We start from the raw sequence: 26,557 nt of genomic DNA, 5'->3' as shown, positions 1-26,557 counted from the left end.
CAACAATAATTCCGAGTACTAATATACTACTGTTTTGATAGGGTGACCATATTATGAAGGTTATGTGCTTTCTGTATGTAGTATGTAGGCACGTAATAAATGTTCACTGTATGGTCAACTAAAGTTGAATTATATATTATAACGTGTAACTGTGTGACCAATATTCAAAAGTAGATATATTGATACATAGTAGATAGTAGTTGTCATTAACCAAAGTAGGGAACAAAATGCCGAACACTCCTCTATTGGAACGTAAGGCCTGTTGACTACTGCCAACAGGCCAGCTTCTCCTGAAGAGTTTTAAGTGGTTTCCTCTCCACGTGAGCAAATGCTAAGAAGTTCCTGATTAGCCCACATTAATATATCCCTCCTGATCCCAATAGTTTAGATACATTTTAAGATATTTAATTGCAGAAAAATCCACTTTTTGAAATATAAACCTTGTATATTATAAGCAAGGTAAATAATAAAGCAACTCCCATATAAAAAAAATTTACGTAAAAAAATAGATAAATAAAAAAATAAATAAAAAAAGTATTTGTCATCGTTCTGTCAATTGGGTGGAATAAATTATAAAAATAAAATAAATATGAACTCAGTGAAATTATAATTAATTTAAAAATGTTTAGAATCTCTCTTTCCGTAACATATAATGTGGGCAGCTCATAAAGTGATTAGAAATATTTTTAATAATTTGTATTTTTTTTAATAAAAAAAGAAATATACCGCATTCTTATAATTTACCCAAATATTTTAATTTTGGTGGCCATTTTCAACGAGTTGTCATCTATTAGAAAATGGAAATCAAGTTGGGCCAAAGTGGAGTTCGAACCTCGGACCTCTGATCCGTGAGTCCGCAACACTAGCCACGGGACCACAACCCGATTTAAATTACACTTACATTTATTTACATTTTTAGAAATATTATGTGTCGTGTATGATTAGATATTTTATGTTTTGTATAATTTTTATGTGACAACATTTACAATGACAATATTATGTGGAAGTCTCTAATTGGACTTTATGATATGTATTTATAAAATAACTGTATCTTGTAAATTAAAAAATGGCTGTTGGCTCTTCAATGAAATAAAATAAAAAATAAAAAATAAAAAAAAACAAAAATGTATTTTTAGTACAAATGTTTGTAAACAAACAGTGTTTTTCCACCTGAATGTTTTAGAAACTAAATGATTTATATAGCTACAATGCAGTGCTATATGCAAGATATTATTCAACAGTATATTTTGAGAACGGAAGTGATTAAACATATAAATAGAGACAAATATCCAAGCGTCCACCTAAACCGTAATACAAAATACTCCAATAGGGATATGATACCAAATGAAGGGGTTAACACTGTTCTGGCATCGAGGCAACACTATTACGTTGGCAAGAAAGTCCATATTTTTTTCCAGAATTGTGGATGAGCGGGAGTATTGTCAAGTTGAGTAAGGTCCTCGCTCGCTCGTGACATTGGTCGTAGGGAGTCAGAGAGGTTGATGCATGTAGCAGATTAGAGATTGTTTAAAATAAAAAAGAATTTAAAAAAAACAAATGGCAATCATGAAGTTTCAAATACATATAATTAAATTGTAAATCTTTACTAAAAGTAAGAAAAAAAAGATAAAAAATTAAAAACGTGTTCACAAATTAACTTAAATCAATACTAGTATCTTCTCAATGGGATAAGGTAATAAAAAGGAAAAAGGAAAGGTGGATAAATTAAAAACGAAAAAAGAGACGTTTCTTCAGACGTGATTTAAAATACTCATCTCACTATATTTCCGGAATGTTGTAAAAAATATTTTTACAGTATTAGCACAAAATATTTTTACAATAATAGCACAAAATATTTTGAATTAGTTTTATCGTCTCGTAGCAAGTTTGATGTTGATTCCATGAACTGATTTCAAGATAATATCTGCAGATAATGTTAGCTTTTCATTTGTCGATCCAATCACGAAGTTTCTTACAAGTTTTGAAAGGGTCGATTTCATCTCGAGCATTGCAAACTTTTGACCTGAAATAAAAATGTTAATAAATTATAACATATATCTAAAAGTTTCTACATATTACCTCCTTTGATGATATTTTAAAGTAGATCAAAAATACAAATAACCTCTAGCGTCATATGTGGACTCGGAGTATTTTTTTTTCCAACACCGTAAATGAGTTTCTAGCGCTGGAAATACTTTTAAAACTGTTTCTAGAATAATTTTTAACTGCAAATGTAGCACATAGCATTTTTTTAGCAGATTTCAATTATAATTTTAGTCTGTCAAAAATCCTCGAGTGTGAATTACTCAAAATGTCGTCCAGTTATGCATTTTTTTTGATTTTCTTGTCTAATGCTTTCCACACTAAATTAAAATTATCACCAGTAAACTCTCAACAGTGTTTTTTAAATAAATGATTTAAGTGAGAAAGTATTGTAGTAGTCAGCGCATTTGCCTACCATGCAAGAGGTTTCGGGTTCGATTCCCGGCATGGTTGATCTCAAATATTTATTTGAAAAGTTGTTTTTACATAATAATATTTCATATTTTATGATACTTTAAATACATTAATTCATACACATGTTCCAATGACCAAAAGTAGAACATTTTCATTTTCTATATGGTTTGTAGAGAACTGATTGATATTATTTACAAGAAAAAAACAGCACATGAAATGTATAAAACGTCGAGAGATAGCATTTTTCAGAAGTATAGATACGAATGTAAAAAGTTTTCGATAGCAAATATATAAGCAGTATTGAAAATTCAGTAAGAACCGATGTTAAAAAAATATTCAATTATTCTAAAACTCCAAAAAACGACAATACCTCTTTACCACATGTTATGCACCATTCCTTAAAAACTGCAAGAATTTTAATGATAAATTTAATCTTTTTAGAGAATTTTTTAAAAGAGTATATGTACAAAATAATCTGCAAACCAATTAAACTGAAAAAAGTCATGTAAATTTACAACTGTCCTGTCTTTACATTGAGGTTAAGGATTTTAAAAAAAGCATTCAACATTTAAAATCCAAATGTAGTTATGCGCCTGATAAAATACCATCCATGTTCATTAAAAAATGTGTCAATTGCCTACTTTATCCACTTCTTATAATTTTTAGCAAATCTTTGTCAGAGGGACACTTTTCTGAATTGTGGAAATCAAGTTTTTTAACTCCCATATTTAAGAGTGGAAATAGGGGTCACATCACAAACTACAGACCAATATGAATACAATCTGCCATACCAAAACTTTTTGAAAAACTTATTTTAAATTAAATATCTTCTCGTTTTAGCCAAATAGTAACCACTCATCAACATGGATTTATGTCTTCAAGATCACCTCTTACTAACCTTATTTTATATGAAAACGTTATTTCGGATTCTTTTAAAAAACGAAAACAGGTTGATTCGATCAATACCGATTTTAATAAAGCCTTTTATATAAGGTATGTTCAAAAATTCTTGTGAATAAACTATCTAGTCTGGGTATTTGCGGACCTATGCTAAATTGGTTTAAAAGTTATCTAGCCGGTAGAATACTGACGTTAAAAATTGATGACAATCAATCTCATTCCTTCTTTGCGACAAGTGGTGTACTTCGGGGATCCCACTTGGGTCCAATACAGTTCATTATTTTTGTAAATGATGTAATAGGCATATTCAATGATGTAGATGTGTTGTTGTTTGCTGACGATTTAAATATTTTTAAAGTAATAAACACTGTAAATGATTGTTTAACTCTACAGAAAAATGTTGACAAATTAGTTATGTGGTTTTCGACGAATTAGTTGTAACCAAACATTAAAAAATGGCATGTCATACATTTTTTTAGAATAAATACTTTGATCGTAAACGATAAATTAGTTTCTGTTTCTGAAGTGCGAGATCTAGGTGTCATCTTTGACCAAAAGCTGTCTTTTGTCAGTCACATAAACTGCATAGCCAATAAATCCCTAAAAATGCTAGGCTATATTTTGCGAGTAACTAAGGATTTTAAAATATAGCTTCTTTGAAATTGATGTACACAGCTTTGGTTAGGAGCCAATTGGAATACAACTCAACTTTATAGACTCGGTATTATAGTTCTCACCAATATACTCTAGAAAGAGTTCAAAATAAGTTTTTAAGATACGATAACTTTAAACTAGGAATCAGATATGAATTTACTATGATTTTTTAATAAATACTTTGAACTTATTAAAACTTACTGAGAGAAGAAAAATTATATATTCGTCGAATTTATTTAAGATTGTTAACTTTACATGGAACTGCCCAAATCTATTAGCACTCATTAACTTTAAGGTACCTGGACGAATGACTCTTCAAGTACCTCCGTTTAGTTGCAACAATTCGCGAACAGTTTACTCATATAATGCTATTGTGAATCGACTCCATGTGCTCGGCAATAACTATTCCGACGTTGCTGATATTTTTCACATAAAGTATAGTTTATATAAATCAACTGTATTTAATGATTTCAAAGATGGTGAACCGTAATTTACATTTTTAGATGATAGTGCTTTTTATGTTTGTATGGGTACTATTGTGTACCATATTTACGCGAATACTCATTTTTTTAATTTTTAAAATTGATTTAATTATTACAATATTTTTGTTTTTTTTTTTAGACAAAAGAATTTTATTGTATTTAATATATTTACATTTTGTACCTCTTAAAGAAAAAAATATAAAAATTCTTTTCCTTTTCAAATGTTATCTGAACACATTGTTTAATTATTTTTTTATATTTAAATATGCTCTTTATACAATACTGCTGTGCTAAAAATAGTGTTTATGTAACATAATACTTTTCAATTTAATTTTTAAGTTTTTCACATCATATCGAATTTTTAAGGTAAAAGGCACTGCGTGCCGTGTATATTAATAAATAAATAAATAATAAATAGTTCCTGGACTGGCACCTGAAACATAAGACTGATCATCTTACCTTCATGTGAACAAATATACCGTGCATTCTTTCATGGTTCCTGGACTGGCACCTTAATAGTAAGACTAGACTGAAAAATCATCAAGAGATGCTGCGGTTAAAGTACCAATGCAGTGCCATATGCGCCACTGGGTGCGAATTTTTAAATGATGATATTTCTGTTGTTATTTTATATTTATTTGACTAGCTAAATGTGATAAAATGTTTAAATTACTACAGTAACCTAAATAAGAAAAGCTTACGCTAAATATAATTGTAAAAAAAACTATTTAACATTTTACCTATGCAATTTCTAGGCCCAGCACTAAAGTACACAGATGAAAATGGATTTCTTTTGCTACATTCTTCAGGCAGAAATCTCTCTGGAATAAATTTCTCCGGATTGGGAAATATTTGAGGATTTCTATTCATGACGTAACAAAAAATGATAATCGAAGTGTCTTTTGGGAGTCGCATGTCATCTAAAAATAATATAAAAATTATAATAATAAAAAAATAATAATTTAAAAAATTAACAATGACAAAAATTTGATCTTTAGATTCTACTGTAATTTCTTGGTGGAACTGCATTTTGATTACAATAATAAGAATTCGTTTATAGTTTTATTCCACTTTTATTTATAATTTTTACCAATGTTAGGATTTTGCCATGACCGACATCGTCAGACTGGGGGAATAAAACTATATACGTTTTTTTATTATTGTAATAATTAATTTATCAACATCATCATGTATGTATACCAAAGATCCTGGCTGTTTATGCACTCTGTAGCTGCAGGACGTGTTGAGATATTTATTGCTCAGTATCCTTGTCATCCTTTATCTGACTTTTTTACACAAATCGTCTATGTAAATACTCCATAATAATAATCTCTAACAGTAATCTCTTATACGAATGTGTGAGAAATCAATGTTTGACAGGGTTACGAATCATGAAATCAGGCGAGAGTGTAAATCTGAGTCAAATATAATTAAAAAGATTAAGAAAGCGTATCTGAGATGGCTTGGTCATGTAGAACGAAAAGATACCGAAAAAATGGTCAAACAATTATATATTGCGAAAATGAAAGGCAACTTGAGACGAGGACGACCAAGAAGGACGTGGAATGATCAGATAAACCAAAATCTTAAGTCTGGTCATGTTAAAAGCTGACAAAACAGAAGGGCATATATGACAAGATGTATGAATGTAGAAGAAGCTAGGAATGTATACCAGAATAGACGTATGTGGCGGTCCATTCTCTCTGCCTACCATTACGGAAAAATGGCGTGATAGTAGTAGTAGTAGTAGTAAAAATTAGTTGACTTTTTAAAATGAAATACTACGTGCTGTTTGGTATATAACAGCATTTATCGATATTATTCCCACGGTGGTTTTCTGAATCGCTCTCGCGGCCGCAGAAAACACTTTTATCTCGCGTAACAGCCGCTAGAGCGTTTGGAATCTCACCCCTGGCCGATTACCGTTCTTTCCCATCCTTTCCTTGACCCATCCTTATGGTACCTACCTTACATTAAGAGAGAAGAAATACAAAAATATAACATTTGAACAAAACAACACATTGGCATTACAAAAGATTTCATTAAAAAATTTGGATTCGTCCCGCGTCGTTGTAAAAATTGTTACATAATTCATAGTGAAACTTATCACCCAGAGCCTAAAATTGAAGAACATCCTCATCGTATCAAAGGTAGGTCCATATCATTGTTCCTTTCCTTTTTCAAATATTTTCAACCTTTTACAAAACTAAATTAAATTCGTTTGTTCGCTACAGTCCGCTTTTTGTTAACACTATTACTATTACCTACTACCTAAATAATAACTACACATATGAAATACTTTCACAAATCAATTGTTGCCCGTATTTTATCATACTTTTTATGAATCCACCCTAATGAGGATGATTTTTAAATGCTCATACTTCATTTAACCCTTGATAGAACACCTAGATAGATGGTACATCGTATATACCACCAAAATTAAGGTATTTTTTTTTAATTATATTTCGTATTAATATTAAGGTTTTATGTCTCAAGAGTATCGTAATAACTTATACTTACGCTTATATTAGACATTCATTCAGCTTTTTCAGATGCAATATGTTTATTATTTTAAAAAGAACAAATCTCGTTAGGTTTGCAAGACGTAAACCAAATCAAATTATATGACCTATAAAGGTTTAAACCAGTAGAGTAAAAAATATACATGCGTACTGTCACTTAGCCATCAAAAGCACTGCAAAAATATTGCATTAAGATACATAAGTACCTACTTAATTTTAAGATACCTACCTAGTACCTAGGTATCTTAGAATTAATTTTCTTCTTTTTCTTTGTGTGTTATGTCAGATCCCCGATGTCAACTATCACATGAAAGCATGCGTCCCTGTCTTGAGTAGCTCCAAACAGCGCATCGACGTTTATACCGTATTTTGCGGACAATGAGACGTATCGGACCATAAGACGCACCCCAAAATTTATGTCTCAGTTTTTAGAAAAAAAAAAGTTTTGTTCGATAAAACGCATCGGGCCATAAGACGCACCTCAATTTTCGGTCGAATTTTCAGAGTTATGGTATATTTCAGGTAATCTCTGTCTAGTCTCACACGTTCCGGAGCACACGTTATCGACCCTCTATTTAACCTATTATAATTATGAGCAGTAGTTTGTACTTTCGCAGGATACCATCCGGATTTTGATATCAGCCTGCAACTTTCTATCCACTTTTCCACTTTGAAGCACATTTGCATTGCTGACTATATCGGTCCATGAAATGCGAACCATTCAACGATGCATCCACATTTCGAATGCCTCTATCCCTCTATCCCGTAGGTTCATATTTTAAACTATTAGGGAGGTGTATTAAGTAATAATATAATATATTAATGATTGTTATACTTAGCACCGTTTCTTCAGTGATTTTCCTACCCATTATCGGAACAGACGGATATAATCTCAATGCTTCTTTTATTACAAGATCTAAGTATTTCATGCTCTGGAGATCGCTGTAAACAATAAAAATGTTAAAACATGTGAAAATTGCGAGCATTTCTATATCAAAAAGCAATTAATTAGTCAATAAGTTGTTGAACTAATAAAAGGACGTTAATAAAGTAAAGTAATACAGGTATTCGACATCAAAACCCTTAAAGAGACTCGCATAAAAGAAGATAAGAATAAAGTTGTTCAGGACGTGTATCAAAAGGGTATTCAAGTTCTTTTATTAAGCAATTTTTTTCTCTCTAATAAACAAGAAGATATTTATAATACACACCTATGAGTAACCGGACGTGAAACCTCATCTGGAAATATTTCTAACTGCTCTTTATATAGTTTTTCTTGGATATCTGGGTGATTTGATAGTAAGTAAATTGCAAACCCTATTGCTGATGACACTGTATCGTGACCCTGGAAAAATAATATTACTAAATTATTTAGTTAAATAAAATAAACTTCGTAGGTAAATTGTATTTTCGTAGAATGTGCTGCAAAAAATTATAAATGCGACGGACTTTCACGAATTATAAATCCTTAAAAAAAACACTCAATTAAATGTTTGGTTTCATATAATCTTATCAATTTGGCAGCAATGAAAGCTTTCAAGTTTATTTTAAAATATAATAAATAATAAAATATAATAATAAAGCTCAGATAGGCATAAACACAATCAAAAAGATAAATAAAGAGACTTAGGATGAAAAAAAAATAAATTGTGTTTTTATAAATATACATATGTACTAGCGAACCCGACAGACGTTGTCCTGCCCGACATTGGCTTGCCTGCCATTGGCTAGTTCAGCAAACATTTTTTCGATATTCGAATTCTCGATAAACTATATACTAAGTGACATTTGACATTCAGTTTCACATTTCAATCGTTTAGTTTCGTCATTGTGTGATTTGCTGTTGCCCAAAGTTAAAAAAAAGTGTGCAATACCTCGATATCCTGCGCCGATTGGCTAAGGCCCGGTTGTATGATCGTTTGTAATAGTAAAAAATCTGTAGCAATAGCCCAAAATGGTAAAAATGGCTTCTTTTATATATTTATTACAGCAATTTACAATTGATTATTTATACAAAAAATGGATTAAGTAGAAAAAGTAAACATTTATATTTTTCATTTTTGCTGGTGGTTCATCTAAACTGCCTAACTAGGGATAGCTTCCCCTTATATTATTTTTAATGGGTCTTCTTGAAATCAGTAGAAATGAAAAAGTCAGTATGTGGTTATGAACTAATATGAGTACATTAGTTGAAATATTTGAAAGCAAATTTAATGATTTATATGTAAATAATAAAACGTTTGTATTGTAATGTACCTCAAATAAAAAAGTGTCAACTTCTTCTCTTATATCCAAATCAGATAATGGTTTCCCATCAATGCTCGATAAAAGTAATACATCCAAGAATGCCATTTTCTTTTTGCTACCTGAATAAGAAAGCTTATTAAATTATTTGTATTCCTTTAAATGGGTGGGTACAGTTACATTCTAAAATTGATGATATTTCAATTTGAATAAATTCAGAAACATATTTGTCAACACAATATTATTTTTGGTATGTGTATATATATTTACATATTTATACACACACAATTCTGGGTTTTATCCCAAGGGGGAGTAGGTATATTATTATTTATATCACTACAGAGATGGGTAGAATTTTTGTTTCAAGATTATGGATATTCGAGCGTTTACATGGCTTATGACCTGTCATAGGTTGGGTTCAAGTGGCCACTTTTATGTAGAATTCTACAACATTCCCCATTCCGCTTATTAGCGAATATCCATATCGGTGACATTTTTGGTTTTAATATATATGTCATGAAACAGGGAAAGCTTTCGCTAGCGCGTTTGGAGCGCCATCTATGTATTTGATATTGAACCTATGACAGGTCATAAGCCCTGTAAACGCTCGAATATCCATAATCTTGAAACAAAAATTCTACCCATCTCTGTAGTGATATAAATAATAATATTTGTCAACAATATTTTGGGTATTTCAAAATGGATTCCACTTTCTAGAACTTGTGACAACCCTACAACTTGCAACAGAGAAGTAAAGCATTAACATAACTTCCCAGGGAGCGGAATCCAGCATTCTCTTTGGACAAACCTAAAATATTGTTGATAACAAACCGGCAAAAGAAGTTCGTGTATTTTTTTTTAATTCGGGCGTTGTCTAGTTAGTGAATTTGTCCAGCCAAATTAATTCAATCAATCACATCAATAAAGGTTTCATCTCGTTTACTTCACAAAACCCAACAGATCTAAGAATTTAGGAAATGTTGATGTTTGAGCATGCGCAGAATTTTGTGATTGTTATCTAGGGTGTAAAGTAGCTACTCAAACTAGCCGAAGATAAGTTATAAGCCCTTTAAATTCCTAGATTTCCACATTATCTTATTGAAATGTTTTTTTTTCTGTCACAGTAAATTTTATATTTTTTTTACCACGAAATTAATGCTTCAAACTTATAAAATAAATAATGTTTTTTAGGTGAACTTTGGTTTTAAATTTCATTCGTATTTTTTTCTGTAAATAGGTAAATAATACTGATTTCAAGAACTATTTTACGATCAATTAAAAATCGCTTAGTATTTTGCCCTTAAAAGTTGTTCCCTTTTTTTCTATGATAACAACTCGTGTTTGGGAAGAAAATTTACTACTTATAAAATAATATCACGAAATTTACCGTATACGTCATCTTCAGTATAAGACGATAGGCTCTGTTTAGACTTTTGTAGTAGGTCTCTTCTTTGCATAATCATCTTGTCAGTATAATTGTGTAAAGTGGTTAGTGCCTTTTGCAAAGTTTTCGCAGTTGATGTTAAATTAAAAACAGTATCATATCTTATCCATGGACTTCTTATTCTTTGATTTATTATAGTACATGCACTAAAAACATATCAATATATTTATTAAATTACGCAGCAATTTTTATATGAATGGTGATCTAGAGAAACTGATGCCTTGTAAAGTAGGCAAGCATTGTTGAAGTTCTCTGGATAAGAAAACATTCTTTTTATTATTTGCATCGCGTGTAATTAATAAAATTAACTTACTTTTTAACGGCGTTCACATATTCAGATTCCGAATCTTGCTGAGCATTCACGGATACTCCCATTGCAGTTTCTGAAAATAAGAAAAATGCCAGTGTACTGACATTTTTTAAACAAACTTGAGGAAGGAAAAAGCGCCAAATAAAACAATCAGGGCCCCGATTATAATGGAAGTTAACATTTATCTTAAATTTTATCTAAAAAGTCAAATTAAAATTTCTGTTTTAAAAGCAGAAAATGGATACAAATTTTTATTTTAAACATGTTCAGTTATAGGTTACCGACAAAGATACTTTAAATGTTCATGCAAATATACTCATTATCATACACAAATATCGTTTTTTCTTTATGGACAGTCGAAGATAACTCCGTAAACGTCCCATTGTAATCAGGGCCCTGATACCGGAATTCAGGGCCGGAATGAATTAACATGTTTTGTTTTGTATTGTACATGACAATTTAATTGTTTCCTACCACAGATAATATCCAGTGCACACAAAGTTATGTAGGAGTAAATATCAAAAGGTTTATTGCTGTCAGCTCGACTTTTCAATTTTTGTATAAATATTTCACTCTGAGCGTCGAACACTTGGATGAAGTGGTCCAGAATTTTAAAGTGAAAAGCTGGAGTAATGACTCTTCTATGTGTCTTCCATTTTTCACCTGAAAATTAAAAATTAAGGCATTTAATCGATGTTGTTTCAATTATTATTTATATTTCTAAAACAACTATTATTATTCTTTATAATTGTTTAAGCGTCATACAATAAAAATCAAATGTAATAAAAAACATCCTGCCTAAATACAGAATAATCCTAGTTAGTCGTGACATGAAGAAGGTGCTATTTTTTTAACTTTTCAATGTTAAATATTTTGTTACGTATGAATGAAGTAGGTACGAATAAATATATAAGTTTCAATAATTTCAAAAGGCATACGCTGGTTTTGAAACTTACACAATGTACAAAGGTTCTTTGTTACAGTTGCTTAATCACAAGGGCCGCACTTGTAGGTAATAACCGACGCGATAAAAGTTTCTCACTACGATTGTTTATCATTTTAGCGATTATTATGGCACAACGATTAAAATTTATCGATCAGGATTTTTATATTATGTTAAATTGTCTCACTTTATCCTGTTGCGAGGCAACACCTAATATTAAACGTATCAAACATAATATTAATATTTTATGAGGGGCATAATCTCTGGTTTTGCGTATTTGAATGTAATTTGGCACCGTTGAATTAAATGACAGTAAATTAATTATAAGATGGAAAATACTCCAAAACTTTAAGCGAAGTAAAATAGATTTGTTTTATAAAGTTGTTTGAAATTGTTGTTTGTGCATAACATATACAAGCGACAAATTAACCACGATCCACTGTGATCGGTCAAACATTTAAACCACGTCGATAAAAAGCCAAGTCGTTAGACGGGCGCCGTGGCGCAGATGGTTAGACGGCCAACTGAACTGGCGTCGCGGGTTCGATTCCCGCCAGTTGCAAGAAAAAAATTCAAGAAATATATTTTTCTCAGTTGGCCTGGGTCTTGTGGTGTAATTTTTCAAAACCTTCCTCCATATTCCCTCTTTCCACCCGCTGACAAGCCTCTAAATAGAGGCTTAACGGGTATTTACTTTTTAAAAAAATATCTGTAATTGAGCAACTGGTGCGTATCATATGTATAGCAAACTCATATGGCTAGACCGATATGAGACCGATATGGTAATTTTGATAGCAAAATTAATATGATGGATGTTATTTTGAAACCGGATTATTAATTATAATTAGATTAATGTAATATAAATACTGAATCGTGTTCGATTCAGTATTTATCATAATATTATTTATAAAAATAAGAATATAATAAAAAAATTCGTTTTATGTTTATATTTATATGTTTATGTTTATATTTATGTTTATATGGTAGAATTGGCTCTGCACTGTGTAGCAGGGGCGAATTGTCAAAGTAAGCGATTATGCACAGCTAACCATTATATTTGACTTTAAATAATAATAAATTATGGAAGAAAACAAAAAGTAATTGTCATTTATTATAAATCACCTTTTAAATCTTTCTACAAAAAAATATCTATGAAGCGCGCCCAGTGCCAGCGCCCAGCCCATTCTTACTGAACGATGATACTAGCCGATTACCTCAGCTTATTCTTCCATACAAAAAAGTACACTGTATTTTTCGTCTTTAACCCAAGTCGGCTTTTTTAGTACTAAAACAAACTTGCACATTACAAAGATTTTTAGAAGATTCTCGATTTGGAAACTAGTATTTTGAACATTATTTCCGAAGGACTATTTTTCTTTGATGGGATACCGTTGACATATTATGTATCACATAGGACAGGTGGCGTTCGCAGTGGCCGTTTTAGGCATTATTCATTTTAAAAGAAATCGGCCAGTGCTCAAGTCTTGACAGTACTGTCAATGACAGATCATAATGGAAATATCTGCGGAATGTCATTGTGGCATTTGTTAATAAACTTTTGTGCAAGTATTGTATTAAAATAGTGTATAATAAAACTACGTTTATCGCGTGGTTAATAATAATTGTTGTTTGAGTTGATTTTCACAGAATTACAAAAAAATAGTCATTTATAATTACATTACTTACATGTTATGTAAGTACTTATATGTAGTACAAATTAATGAACATTTTTAATAGACTACCTATAAAATAAATCACGGCTCGCCACTGCTATGTAGCCATTTTACAGGAATAAAAAAATAAAAAATAAATAAAGAATGTACAACCTACTATACTCACGAATTCCACTATGCTACATCATTTAATATATTTTTTGCTTATTAAAAAAATGACACCCATTTGATGGAAAATCATATTACCTGTGCTAATGAGTAATCCAGTTCCAAGCCAAGGTTTGAGAAAATCGTAATCGGTTGATTTATCTATAAATTGTTGGCCAGACATAACAACCTGTCAAAATATAAATTAGGTTTATTTAATATTGAAGAATCAAATCAATATTTTGTATTTTATATAGATATTTGAATTTTTTTCTACCTTAAACATGCTTATTATATTATTAGTTACTTATTATTCTGATTGAAATAAAAACATTAAACATATTTAATATAATTTGTCAGTCTCGTGGTGTATTGGTCAGCGCGTTTGCCCAACATACAATAGGTCTCGGGTTCGATTGCCGACATGGTTGACATAAAATATTTATTACAAAAGGGAGTTTTCACACTAGAATATATCATAGTACCTGGACTAGTAACTGAAGCGTAAAACTGATCATTTTACCTTCATGCCATAAAAAAATATCAAGATCCACAGCGATTGGTGTACCAATGTAGTTTCCTATGCACCATTAGGTGCGGAAAGGGGATGATTATGCTGATGATAATTTTATATAAGAGTTCGATCGATTATAAACTCAAGAAAAATATAAAGAGACATCTCTCCTCATATTTGAGATAAAAATACTATGGTGTAAAGTGGCCAGTTAAATCAGCCAATAACAGGTCATAAGCCCTGTAAATGCTGAGACTTCCATATTTCCTTCTCTAAAATGTTCTTGATCCCTGTTGTAATATTTAATCTTAATGTCTCTTTAGGGGGTGAAATCAAATATATTGTCTACAAACATTTGGACAAACTCAACATATTTTAATGAAACCAACTGGTCCAAGAAGAAGTTTAAAAATAGGAAAATCGTTTTAAGGCGTTGCCTAGTATCTGAAATTATTCGATCAGATTAATCTCTTCACAACAATAAAGGGGTGAAGTCTTAACTTCGCTAAAATCAACAGTTGGTAGAATTTTGGGGAGATGGACATGGTATTTTATACCTTCCATCAGACAGAGGATGCGTAGTGAGTTCTAGGTGTTTAGAGACATGTTTAGGATATGGGGAGTTAGAGACAAGCTTCATAAGCTTGGACTTGCCCCTGTCTCGAGCTGTGCTCGCGGAGATGACCATCAGTCAGCCGAACACACCCTGTGACACTGTGTGCCATTGGATGATGCCAGAGATGAGATAATGAATGGTCTAACAGGAGTCATGCTACCAGCGTGGAATGTGGACCTGATGCCTAACAATATATAGTTTGCACTCTTCTGTCAGTTTGTCCGGACTTAAGTATCGCGTTGGGAGCTCCTCAGATGCGCGGACGCCGAGGTGGATAAAATATGGTGGGACAGGCAACTTTTCCTGTGGGATGCTCATTCAGTTAGGACTGTGCTTCCTTCCGAGTGGAACGCATACGTTCTTTTGTTTTGTCCTACCCTTACAGGGGTGGTATTCAGATCCTCAGCTTCTACTACCCAGGGAGTCCTTCTTTATTCAAAGCCGTTCTCTCATTGTAAATATCAATGTTTTAACTTATGTTTGTTATGTAAGTTATGTTTGTTTTGTTACTATAGTTTAAAAAAAATGTTTTTGTGTATTTGGATACGTTTATTTGAGTAAATTGTTTGTGTAAATACATATTTTTGAATAAATAAAAACAGAGGCATTGAGGGGATCCTGAGGGGTGAAGATGACGTGTTGGCCTCTGTCCATACATCCTCCTCCCCCCTCTTTAATCTGCATAGAGTTTGTATTCCTTAGGAATATTTATAATAAATTTCCTCTATGCGCAGCTGACAGAAAGTTCCTCAGAATTCTATAACAGCTGCGGGTGGATGGTGGGCTTAAAGATCTCCCCTCAGTTGGCAGAATTGAAAAAATACGGATCTTCGCATACAGGCAAAATGGTTAATGTTACAGATTGTAAAGTGGCCACTTGAATCAGCCAGTGACAGGTCATAAGCCCTTTAAATGTCCAGACTTCCATATTCCCTTCTTGAAGGTATTCTCTATCCCTGTTGTTATTTGTTTAACTATGAAAAATATTCGAAGCTGTGCCAGAAAACAAAGTTTGGAGAATCCGGTTCAATGAAAAAGTCTTCAATATTTACAATGAGCCCAACACAATAGAGAGGCTGCGATGGACAGGGCACTAGGAAAAAATGGGTGAAAAGAGTGCCCAGTAAGATACTTTTTACAAAGCCTTAAGATAAACGCAGCGTTGATAGACCCAAACTCTAATGGCTGGATGGAGTACATCGGGATTTAGATGCTGTTGGTATCAGGGATTGAGAGAGTACGTGCCAGGATAGAGAGAGATTGCGTCTAATGCTGGAGAAGGCCATGGCCCACAGTGGGCTGTAAATCCGATGATGATGATGATCATGATGGTTGATTGATCAAAAGAGTTAAACAAAATTAACAGTAGGAGAATGTTGCGCACATTTGAACGGTTATATCTTTGGACAATCATCATATCTCTGGCAACATAATACCTTGATAAAAATTCCACAAGAATATATTGGGATTACTTTTTTATCAGCTGCCAATACATTTCTGTCAAATTTGTCATTACTCATAAAACGTATTTGTTTTTTTAAATTGAATTGTCATGCTGTATTTGCTAATTTTTTACCACATGATTATATCTTGTATTTTGCATACGTTTAGTTCAAAGTGCTCTTTATTTGTTTAAGCATATGTTTGTTACACTTCTAACCTCGAATTCAAAAGACTCTTCAAATTTAAGTTTTAGGTTTTTAGTGTACCTATGGACCGATTTTTAGAAGAAGAAGATGGGTTTATTTTTCGGTCACAACTGCTATACCGTTTCAGAGGAATCCAATTCAATAAATCTTATAGAATCTTATAGAGTTATGCGTATAAAAAAAATATTTTGAACACGTAATTCGTTTTCGTGCTCTTCTTTTTATGTTCTTATCTACCCATGTTTTAAGAAATTTTCGTGTTCTTTCACCACAATGTACGATTGTTAAAATTTAAAAATAAAACCTGCCCTGCCTTAATTTTTTAAAATTATTTATTTCCTCGTGTCTACATACTCGTATGTGTTTACCTGAGGACAAAAACATACCTTTTGTGAAAATAGCAATAAAATAAAAAAGGTGCTATTTCTAGCATTTTTAAAATAAGTAAGCTGTAGGAATTAAAATTACAAATCTAAAACAGAATTAAAAAAATGTCTATCTCTCTTAACATACGAGAGAAAAAAAATGTACAAAGGTACACCACTTGCCCCTATACCTCATTTATTATTTTTGTCCTACACAATATGAATTGTACGTAATCTAATATATTGTCGAAATTTATACAACATGTTTTTTGTATTTACGTATATCAAGCCTTTAAAATTGAAATCGGAGAGATTTAAAACAGCTACAGCTTTAAAAATAAATTAATTATACCCTTAGAGTATATACATCTAATACTCTAAGGTTGTACCTTAATAATATAATTAATATTACCATACATTAATGTTATTTTAGTTGTACCTTATTTTTAGTGTTACCTCAACATCCTTTGGATCTGCCAAAACGATTGCCATTTCTTCTCCTAGAAAAACGCGAAATCTGTTTCCATACTTTTTCCAGTATCCTTGTATTGTTTTGAAGTAATCTAAAAATAAATTAGTTTTAGAAACTAGTAAATTCCATTTTATGTTTCTACTAAACAGTTTAATTATAAATAACGAATACTACTTAGTGTAGACAAAGCAACTAATTAGAAATTAACAATATTGACAAGGCGGCACCCGAGGCTTTTAAATGATAAATTTATAAGTGAATTTGCTGTACCACAATTCAATAACGCTCAAAACATAAAAAGGAGAAAAAAATATTTATTAAGACCATCCAAAAAATCGCAAACGCATAATTTATAAATAATTTGCGCTGAATGCATAAATCGAAAAAACGTTTAAATGCACGTGGGTTGCTATTTTCCAAAATGGATTAAAAAATGCAAGGATTGATGAAACACTACTTTGTATGCCCGACTTAAAGGACAACGGCACCAAAAAGTTAGATAAAAAAATATTAGAATCTTAAGAATTGCTGCATTTTCGGCAAAATGGGTCTATTCTGATACGGGTTTACCTCCATAGATAAATGAAACGAAAACAAACATTTAAAAATAAATATAGTACATTGTACTGTACTATTAGGTATAATGGATGAAAATATTGTTTATTTATTTATTTTTATATTAACGGTTCAAGGAACCTTTAACAATATTTTTTTACAGAAATAATCACAGCAGTGAACAATTCATTATGTAATATATAATGTGAAATATAACTATATGATTCAACTGAATAATTAAAACTAAACCAATTAGTTAAAGTAAAATATTTATTAAGAAAACCTACGAAAAAGTCAAAAAGAAACATAAAGTATCCAAGATGACAAATAAGAGATAACAATTAAAGTGAGAAAATCTTATGCTCTAAATATAAATGCAACAAAGTAAAATTAAGAATAATTTAACACAAACATAAAATGGCGAGTATTTAGCTGGGTAATAATGAAAAAGAAAAAAATGTTACAATAATACTTGATAAATAATACGTTTTTTGGGTAAATATAAGAGCTTAAATAATCGAAATTACACATTTATTTTATCAGTTGGAATTTGGCAATAAATCCACAAATGTGTAAATTTATATATAAAGAAATAAACAAATATACGTATCCAAGAAAACAAAGTTAAATTTAATAAAACATGTTTTAATAAATACATTCCTTTTCTAAAAAATAACCAGTGAGATTACATTCTAATGTATTAACACAGTTAGTATTGAAAATATGAAATATTTTTTCTAACTTATTTCCATACCTTTGTATTCTGGATATAGGTGAAAGCATTTCGAAGTTAAAATAATTCTGTACTTCTAGTGCACCTACCAGGTACCTACCTATTATCTTTTAATGCAAACATTGTGAATTAAAATATTATTATTATTTTATTATGTTAATCTGATTTCTTATTCTTATGTCAATTTGATTATTTTTCAATGTTATATTTAGATTTAGATTTTTATTATTATAATCGCGACCCTGGAGCGTAAGACGAAGCACATGATCAAAATATTACGCATTTGGTTTACAGATGGAGTGCCTATGCACCACTTCTTGCGGAAGGCGGGATGATAATGATTTTTAATATTTTTTATTTTATTTACGAGTATTAAAAGAAAACGTCAATCAGTGTAACAAAAAAAATACAATATTCACAAATAAACCAAAATTATAGGCCAATTGAAGTTTTTTATACAATATAAGTAAATTCAATGCAAAAAAAATAAGAAAAAAAACGTGCCAGTGAAAAACAACTTCTTACAATTTCACTTGTAAAAAATAAAGTAAAATAATAATAATTAAAAATTACATATAATTATTTTTTTTGACTCTGTCTTAAAAAATCCTTTCGTCAGCGGATGCACACGGATTAACCCCAGATCAGCTTTTCTTCCTTTCTTTTTTCAAACGAGAGAAAATAAATATTAATATACTTTGAAAGTATACAAAAAAATAAAGTATGTAAAACCATTTTCAATAGGTACAGTTGGATTATTATTTACAATTAAGGTTCTAGCATTTTCTTTGTAGTTGTTTAGAGTGAGGAAATATATGTATCGATTTCAGAAAAAAATGTTTTAACAATTTAGGATTCTGGGAAAAGATAAAATTTATAGTTATTTGTGCTTAAAATACTAACATGAAACAATTGTTGCAGCCAAGTTGTACGTTGAGGGGTACGAATTTTAATTTTCTCAAACAGTTGTGGGCAATCTAAGTTGCTATTAACTATTTTGTAAGGGAAGACGGTATCAGTGGTGGTTTTTATAGATTGCAAGGTATCAGTTTTTTTATGTTCTGCAGCTTCTTCATAGTTATCAAAATGTAAATTTTGACGACAGTTTAAGTGCTTTGATATTGTTAAAAGGCTTACAGACTCTTATTATAAATCCCAGTGTCTTCTCTATATGTTCTTCGAGCGATACATTTCGGGCGTCCGTATTGAAAGACCCTTTATATTCGGGAGAGTTGAAGTAACTTATTATTTAGTTTTTTTATACCTTCTGGCGATCCCGATGATAGTTCCAGTCCATTCCCGAGAAATGGATAACCTTCTGGACCGGGGATGTCCTCACATTGTTCGTTTATTCTTCTATTTCGAAAGTATAAATAGGAAGAAAGCAACACGAAAAAAAACACCCAAAACAGCATCATAAACAACGCGATATCAAAACAGTGTAAACTTTTAAACGAATATAAATAATTACATGAAAGAATTCGTAATTATTCGTTTCGCAAAAAGTAAAACAGTAAATGAGTATACGCCGAAGAATGAATATTGCACGACTAAAATTAATACATATTGTCACTGACTAAAAACAAATGATAGTTCAATCAGATAATTATTTATCGTTACATAAGATGATATTAATAAAACGCTATCTGTTACTTAGAATTTAATTCCTGTTATTAATTTTAATATCTGGTGTTATCATTAACTGCCTGCGAGATTTACTAACCGTAACGGATTGTAAGTTGTGATTTGAACGTTGGCATCAATGTAAAAGTTGTATATGATTTCGTAATTTCGATTCAGCGATCTGTGGCTTGAATCTAAAAGGGCCAACGTCGTATATCGCTAAATTTAAGGAATGTATTTTTTAGCCATTTTGTGAAGTTAATGAGCTATTTGACGTGTTTGTAACGAATATTAATAAAAATTCAAACAAAATATACTGGGTGTTATTTAAACCTTGTCACATCCGAAACCACGATAAGTATGGGCAAGAAGACATATGAGCATATTTAAAAAAAATATTTACATCAAAGAAAATATTTAAAAAAACAAATGGTTGCTTACTTCTGCGGGGGAGAAGTGAAGGGAGCACGGCGCAGTATCAGACTCCCCCCCCCCTAGTTTCTCCCCTGCAGAAGTAAGCAACCATTTGCTTTTTTTTTCTTTTTTTTTCTATTTTTTATTCGAAGGATTTGACGACATTTAACGAGTGGATTACATGTAAACGACTTATAGAACAGGGCTAAGCAATAAAATAATCAGTAATTTATTTAATTTTAATTCAAATAATTTTAATTTCGTAAATTATCTAGTTTGTCAGAATATATACTTCGTGTCTTAGATTTTTTTTTTGTATTTCCTTAAATGTTCGACTATCACACTATTGAATAGAGGACAGTTCAAGGAAAGAAGATATTGAATATTGAGAAGATGTTGAAAAAAAATAGACCCAGTAAGCAAATGACAATGTCTTTAAAAAATTCGTCATTAGGTAACAATTTGCAGTTAAATAAAACGTGATCTGCGGTCTCCTCTTCCTCTTCACATTCATATAAAGCAGAGGTCACCACTTGAATTCTTCGTTCTAAAAAAATATTTAAATGTGCCAATATGTCTTCTTGCTCATACTGATCATTATGGTTTCGGATGTGATAAAGTTTAAAGAACATCCTGTATGTGTACATAAAAAGTATATTTTTTTATTATTGATATCGACCCTCTACGAAGTGTTGACAAGATAAAAATGACATTGGATTTTTTAGATCCAAGCCGCAGTATTTTTAAATAATAGATTTTATTATTTTTAATTATCATTTATTTTTAATTTTTGCCTATCCGGCATACGACAGGCAAACATTTTGAATAAGGAAACCGAGTGAAGATATGATTCTTGACGTCCAAGGTACGTATTCTGAAAGGAAGTTAAAATTTATCTTCAGTTTTATCTACAAAGTAAAATTTAGTTTTCTGTATAAAAAATATAATACCTTTTTTTTTCTAAACATGTTTAATTACCGGTTACTGACGAAGATACTTTGAATTTTTATCCAAATAAACACACTTTCACTTTCATACATAAATATCGATATTAGTTTATACCGTCTCAGTATATACCGATGAAGATAGCCGTTCATAATCGCGTCCCTGGGTCTGATTTCTGGCAGAGAGGACGAGAAATATTGATTCAAAAGGTTATTCTTATTGAAACATTTCATTGTTCTTGGATTGGCATACTGAAGTGTAAGACTGACTGACTTACACCCGTGGAACGAATTGTCAAATAAGGCCGCATTCGGTTTAGGAAGATGTAAATGATCAAGACGGATGAACAATGAACAGTTTGCTCGCTTGGTAGTTAGCATATTTGGCTTTCTACGACACTGCTTTGCACTATGTCCTTTGTTAAATGTAAAGGTTTATTAAAATACTAATTGCCGCACGTATATCCTGCTGCTATTTATAAAAAAAAGTCTTTCACATGGTAAAATTTCGCTACAAACAATTTTAATTCAAGAAATTATTACACAAAAAACAACACATTTTCTTGTCTACTTATGGTATCTTTTTTTGCTCCATCTAATACAGCCATTCGGGCGAAAAAACGTTCTTAAATATTTGATATCATTTTATTTTTTCATAATTTGCACAGGGGTGTAGCTGTAGTAATGTTAAACAGTCAATTATGTATCAATAATCGATTCTTAATTATTGTCTTACATTTATATGATTGTTTGCATGTTTGGTTATCAGTCACAGGAACTCATTCGAAACGGTCAGTAGTAGCGATGTGAAATTTGAACACGTCATTCTAGATGCAATTTTACAATCTTCCGTGCTATTTTCAAGTCAATTTTTGTGCTTCTTCGGTATAAAATAAAACCTAAAAGTTATAGCGACGAGAAATTATAAAATTTACAACTTCCTAATAAGAATTTACATCGCATACAAAGTTAAAATATTTTATTTATTGATAAGCAATAAAATGTTTTTAACTCGAACCCGGCAAAACTGCATGAAAACTCTAGTGTTATCTAATAAAAAGTTCAAGTGTGGGGTCAACGGAAGTTTTGAAGGATGATAACATGGAACAAATATTTTGATAAAATTAATAATTGATCAAAGATTACACAAGTTTTATTAGTTGGTGCTCTTCATTTTTTTTCTAACATTAATTATTAATTTTAAGTAAGTTAATTAGGTAGGTACGTAAGATAGGAATAACTAACATATATATTGCTGACTCTCAAATGCTTGAAAATGTTTAAATGCTAAACAAAAATATGGAAAAAAAAATATTTTACCTTTTCCTCATGACTGAGTTTGGTGGCTGTACTCTATCATTCGTTTTGTGGTCTGCCTTCAAGTAGTCCTGTTCTGGGCAGAGCGAAGAGCATTTGTCACTGAAGACCACACAGAGATTTAATTAAATATCTCCATCAGGTAGGTGCGCGACATCTGTATCTTCTTCCCTCCACTCCACCCATCAGAACAATCATATCGAGGCTGTCTCTCCTGGCAATGTTTCCAAAATATTGTTGGATTTGCCTGTAACATATAGTTTAAAACCGATCCCGAATATTTGTTCCCTCTGACTCCTACATGTTTATGTTTCTACTCAGTATAAAAATAATGAGAAAATCAAAGTTTGGACAAGATGAACCTTCGTATTTTTGGTAATTCTTCGATCCTTTCATTTTTCGACAAGTCTAGCCTTAGTGTTCCGCCTTTATATTTTTTTGTCACAACCACCGGTGTCACTAATTTATACTGTTTAATAATTCCTTTTCCATAATTTTAAAAATAATTTTATAATTTAGCCCTGTTATAGCAGAATACATTGTCGTCAAATTATTATTGTTATTAAAGATCATAAATACGCCGGTCATCTTACATGCGTGTGCCACCCATCACTGTCAATAACCAGCTGAACCTCTTTGACACAAACACCTGCAACAGAACAACGTCTCTGTCTTCTTTGTTATGCGATATATCTTTATGCTCTCTCTTATACAGATTTATTGCTGTATTGGCCGACATTCACTCTTCGCGTAGCACGGATAAATATTTTTTGTATTAAAATCCAACGTAGTTGTACAAATTTTACTTTCCAAATCCAGTGTGAAAATGTCTATTTGAAGATTGCGGAAAAATACAACATTATCATTTTAAAAAATAAGATAGATGTATCGAGTCTTGTATCGTATGCAGACTTGTGTGACATCACAGCCACACAAGAGTTAATGGCTCCTACAGACCTCATTTCATTAGTCCTACGTCTCTTATTTAAACGGCTCTTAAGGCCTCGCCTTTTCAGTAAAACAATTTATTTGTCATCAAATGTAATGATTGATTGTCATCATATTATATCTGACTACCCTGACGGGGAAACTACACGATGGTTGTTTTTTACTAGACCAGTCACTCTTAACAATTTGTCACTCACAGCATGCAATATGAAAAAAAATAATTTTAAAAGTATAAAATCAGTCAAAAACTAGTTTAAAAATAAGAAGAGAAAAACATGCATTTTGAAAAGTAAAAGTAAATTTAGTTATAATAGAAATTTAATGAGAAAAAAAATACAATAACAAAATTGGTAAAAAAAAAACAAAAATTCATGGAATGTTGATATTCCAAAATTGAATCAATAAGTTTTTAAAATGCATTGCGCCCCCGAGGGTAATGGATAATGCGCTTTTTCATATGCACAAAAGGTTGAATACCTACCAATATAAAGGATAAATGCCTACCCTTTGAGATCACCAAAATTAAATGAGATTTATCTCAAGGAAGTTCTGTGCTGTAATTCTGTGTAGTGGTTAATTTCAACGAACACCATTTTTAATGTGTCTAAATGTTTGTAGACTGAATTCTAAATTCCTAAAAGTCAACAAATTAGAGAATTGAGACAATGTAAAATGTTTGAATTGGCAAAATTGTAAATTTGAAAGATTGTTCAAAGTTACCACTTAAACTAGCCAACGATAGGGCATAAGTCGTAATCCCTGTAAATGCCTAAACTTTCATGTTATCTTCTCAAAAATGTTCTCAATATTCGTTTTTCTAATAATACTATTAATCTTTATTGTAAGATTACAATTTTTGTTTCTTTTAGGTATGTTTAATATCATAAGTTTGCAGGCCAGAAGGAACATTGCCTTGCGTGTAATGTATCTTTGTCATGTTGGTATTACCAGTTTTAGACTCTTCCTCTCGAATTGTGCACTTTTCTCTGTTTCAATCCACTGCAACCTATGAAATAGCTGGCGGGTTTTCGTACGAGGTTTTCCCAGAGCACAAATTATTTCATACCCAAAACCAGTACGACTTTTGATCAGAGACATCTCTCATTTATCGTACCAAGAGAGTTCAATATTTTGGAAGAGAGTATTAAGCTCTTAAGGACAAAAACTATTTTCAAGATAGGAATTAAGGACTGGAAATTCCTCGATGATTTTCCGAATGTTTGAATTTACTGTTTACCATATTAATGTGCCATAAATTTGTTTTTTTGAATTATTTTTTGTGTTTCTGATCCTATATTAATTTGTGGTGATATACTCATGTGTCTGCGTAAACTAATTACTCGTCCCATCTCAACATAGGACTTTTAGTCCCATGGAGTTGGGACTTACGTCTCAAATAATGTGCAACAAACTAATGTTTGTAAATAAATAAATAAATAATATTTCATAATGTGTATTAAGTGAGTTATTCGTCATTGTTTACTATTGTTTTTATGGACTATATGTTGGACCTTAATATTCTATTGTGATTTTTTAAACATATTTTTGTAATTATTTAATTGGCCGTCGTGCTGTATTGTTCATTTAAATAAACTCCCTAAGCGGTGTAATTGAGTACTTGTCTACGAAATATCGGACAAACTCAAAGTATTGTTAAATAACACAACTTAGTATTCAGGTACGACGGGGTTAAAAGTGAAAACATAACAAAAATATTAATCACCACTTTTACAATGTTGTCATTTGGTTTGATTTAACTAACAAAGAAATTAGTTACTTATATACATGCTACATACGTAATATGTATATTATATGAATAAATAGTGGTTTTTAACATCTAATTTAAGATCATCAACTAGCAATATACCTTTTATATACGTATGTATTACGCAGCTCCCATAATAATTCAGACTTAAATCAGTCATCATTGTATCGCCGACCCGTAATGTATACATGTTCTACCTTTACCGATTGTTTACACAAACAAATCAACAGTCAACCAAACAAATTGAATTAAATAATATCAAACCGTGAATTTCATTTTTACATTTGATTCGCAACCATGTTGTTAATTTTACTCTCCATGTTTTTAATGTCAATATATTTATTTTTCCACAATAAACGAGTGAAAGATCAATTAAAAAGTTTGCCAGGACCTGTCGGATATCCTTTTGTTGGTAATGGACTTGAATTATCAGCAGGAGGACCAGAAGGTAAATACAATGACTAATTTTATCATTTTTAAATATCATGAAACTTTCATAAACAGCTAATATTTATATTATATAAATTTTTACTATACAAATTTATATTATTATTATGAAAGTGTAAGGTGTCTATTTTACGAATTACTAAAACGTCACATTGTCGGATTTTTTTATTTTAACTGTTTATTGAATGCATTTAATTATTTTTAATTTTTTCCGTTTTTTACATTTATTTTTATAAATGCATATATGTTCTTTTGTTGTTACCCTTTTTTTTAATGTGTCGTTTTATTAATGTATTAATGTGGGTATTAGGTATAAACATAAAAAGAATACACTATTCTTATCTGGATAAAAATTGCATCCACCTTTTTTGCTAATACTGGAAAAGAGGTACTTTTAATAAATATTACATATAACCACA

The 26,557-nt window shown here is 31.0% G+C and overlaps 2 protein-coding genes across 3 annotated transcripts in view; one reads left to right on the top strand and one right to left on the bottom strand.

The window, feature by feature from the left end:
• Nucleotides 1–1,742: 1,742 nt before the first annotated feature.
• Nucleotides 1,743–24,100, bottom strand: LOC148280581 (cytochrome P450 4C1-like). Of its 2 annotated transcripts, none has more exons than XM_088228165.1 (11): nt 22,982–24,100; nt 17,377–17,483; nt 13,876–13,966; nt 11,488–11,676; nt 11,017–11,086; nt 10,647–10,849; nt 9,272–9,381; nt 8,227–8,360; nt 7,851–7,957; nt 5,234–5,413; nt 1,743–2,023 (listed from the first exon to the last, which is right to left on the bottom strand). In XM_088228165.1, the coding sequence occupies exons 2-11, from the start codon at nt 17,410–17,412 to the stop codon at nt 1,869–1,871; spliced, it is 1,275 nt and encodes a 424-aa protein (XP_088084291.1). In that variant the 5' UTR covers nt 17,413–17,483; nt 22,982–24,100; the 3' UTR covers nt 1,743–1,868. The 2 variants fall into 2 exon arrangements, with proteins under 2 accessions (XP_088084291.1, XP_088084290.1); XM_088228164.1 differs by lacking the exon at nt 22,982–24,100 and adding an exon at nt 19,945–20,231.
• A 1,747-nt stretch (nt 24,101–25,847) lies between these two features.
• The window catches only part of LOC148280580 (cytochrome P450 4g1-like), a 32,504-nt gene continuing 31,794 nt past the window's right edge, over nt 25,848–26,557 (top strand). Inside the window, exon 1 of the mRNA XM_088228167.1 lies at nt 25,848–26,139. Coding sequence (XP_088084293.1) covers nt 25,989–26,139 — 151 coding nt within the window. The 5' untranslated portion in view covers nt 25,848–25,988. The remainder of the gene's footprint in view (nt 26,140–26,557) is intronic.

The sequence above is a fragment of the Micrasema longulum genome, unplaced genomic scaffold (assembly GCF_059751315.1).
Source record: "Micrasema longulum isolate JH-2025_06_02 unplaced genomic scaffold, ASM5975131v1 h1tg000566l, whole genome shotgun sequence".
NCBI lineage: Eukaryota > Metazoa > Arthropoda > Insecta > Trichoptera > Brachycentridae > Micrasema > Micrasema longulum.
The sequence above is the reverse complement of the archived record's forward strand: the minus strand, read 5'-3'. Positions and strand labels throughout refer to the sequence as shown.

What these genes read in the sequence shown, in the direction of transcription:
- LOC148280581 (XM_088228164.1), bottom strand. Translation starts at nt 20,098, where the DNA reads ATGATGCTGTTTTGGGTGTTTTTTTTCGTGTTGCTTTCTTCCTATTTA. An exon ending in TACTGAAGATGACGTATACG is followed by an intron (nt 9,382 to 10,646) that starts GTAAATTTCGTG and finishes TTTCTTATTCAG; the next exon opens with GTAGCAAAAAGAAAATGGCA. An exon ending in TTGACACTTTTTTATTTGAG is followed by an intron (nt 8,361 to 9,271) that starts GTACATTACAAT and finishes TTATTTTTCCAG; the next exon opens with GGTCACGATACAGTGTCATC.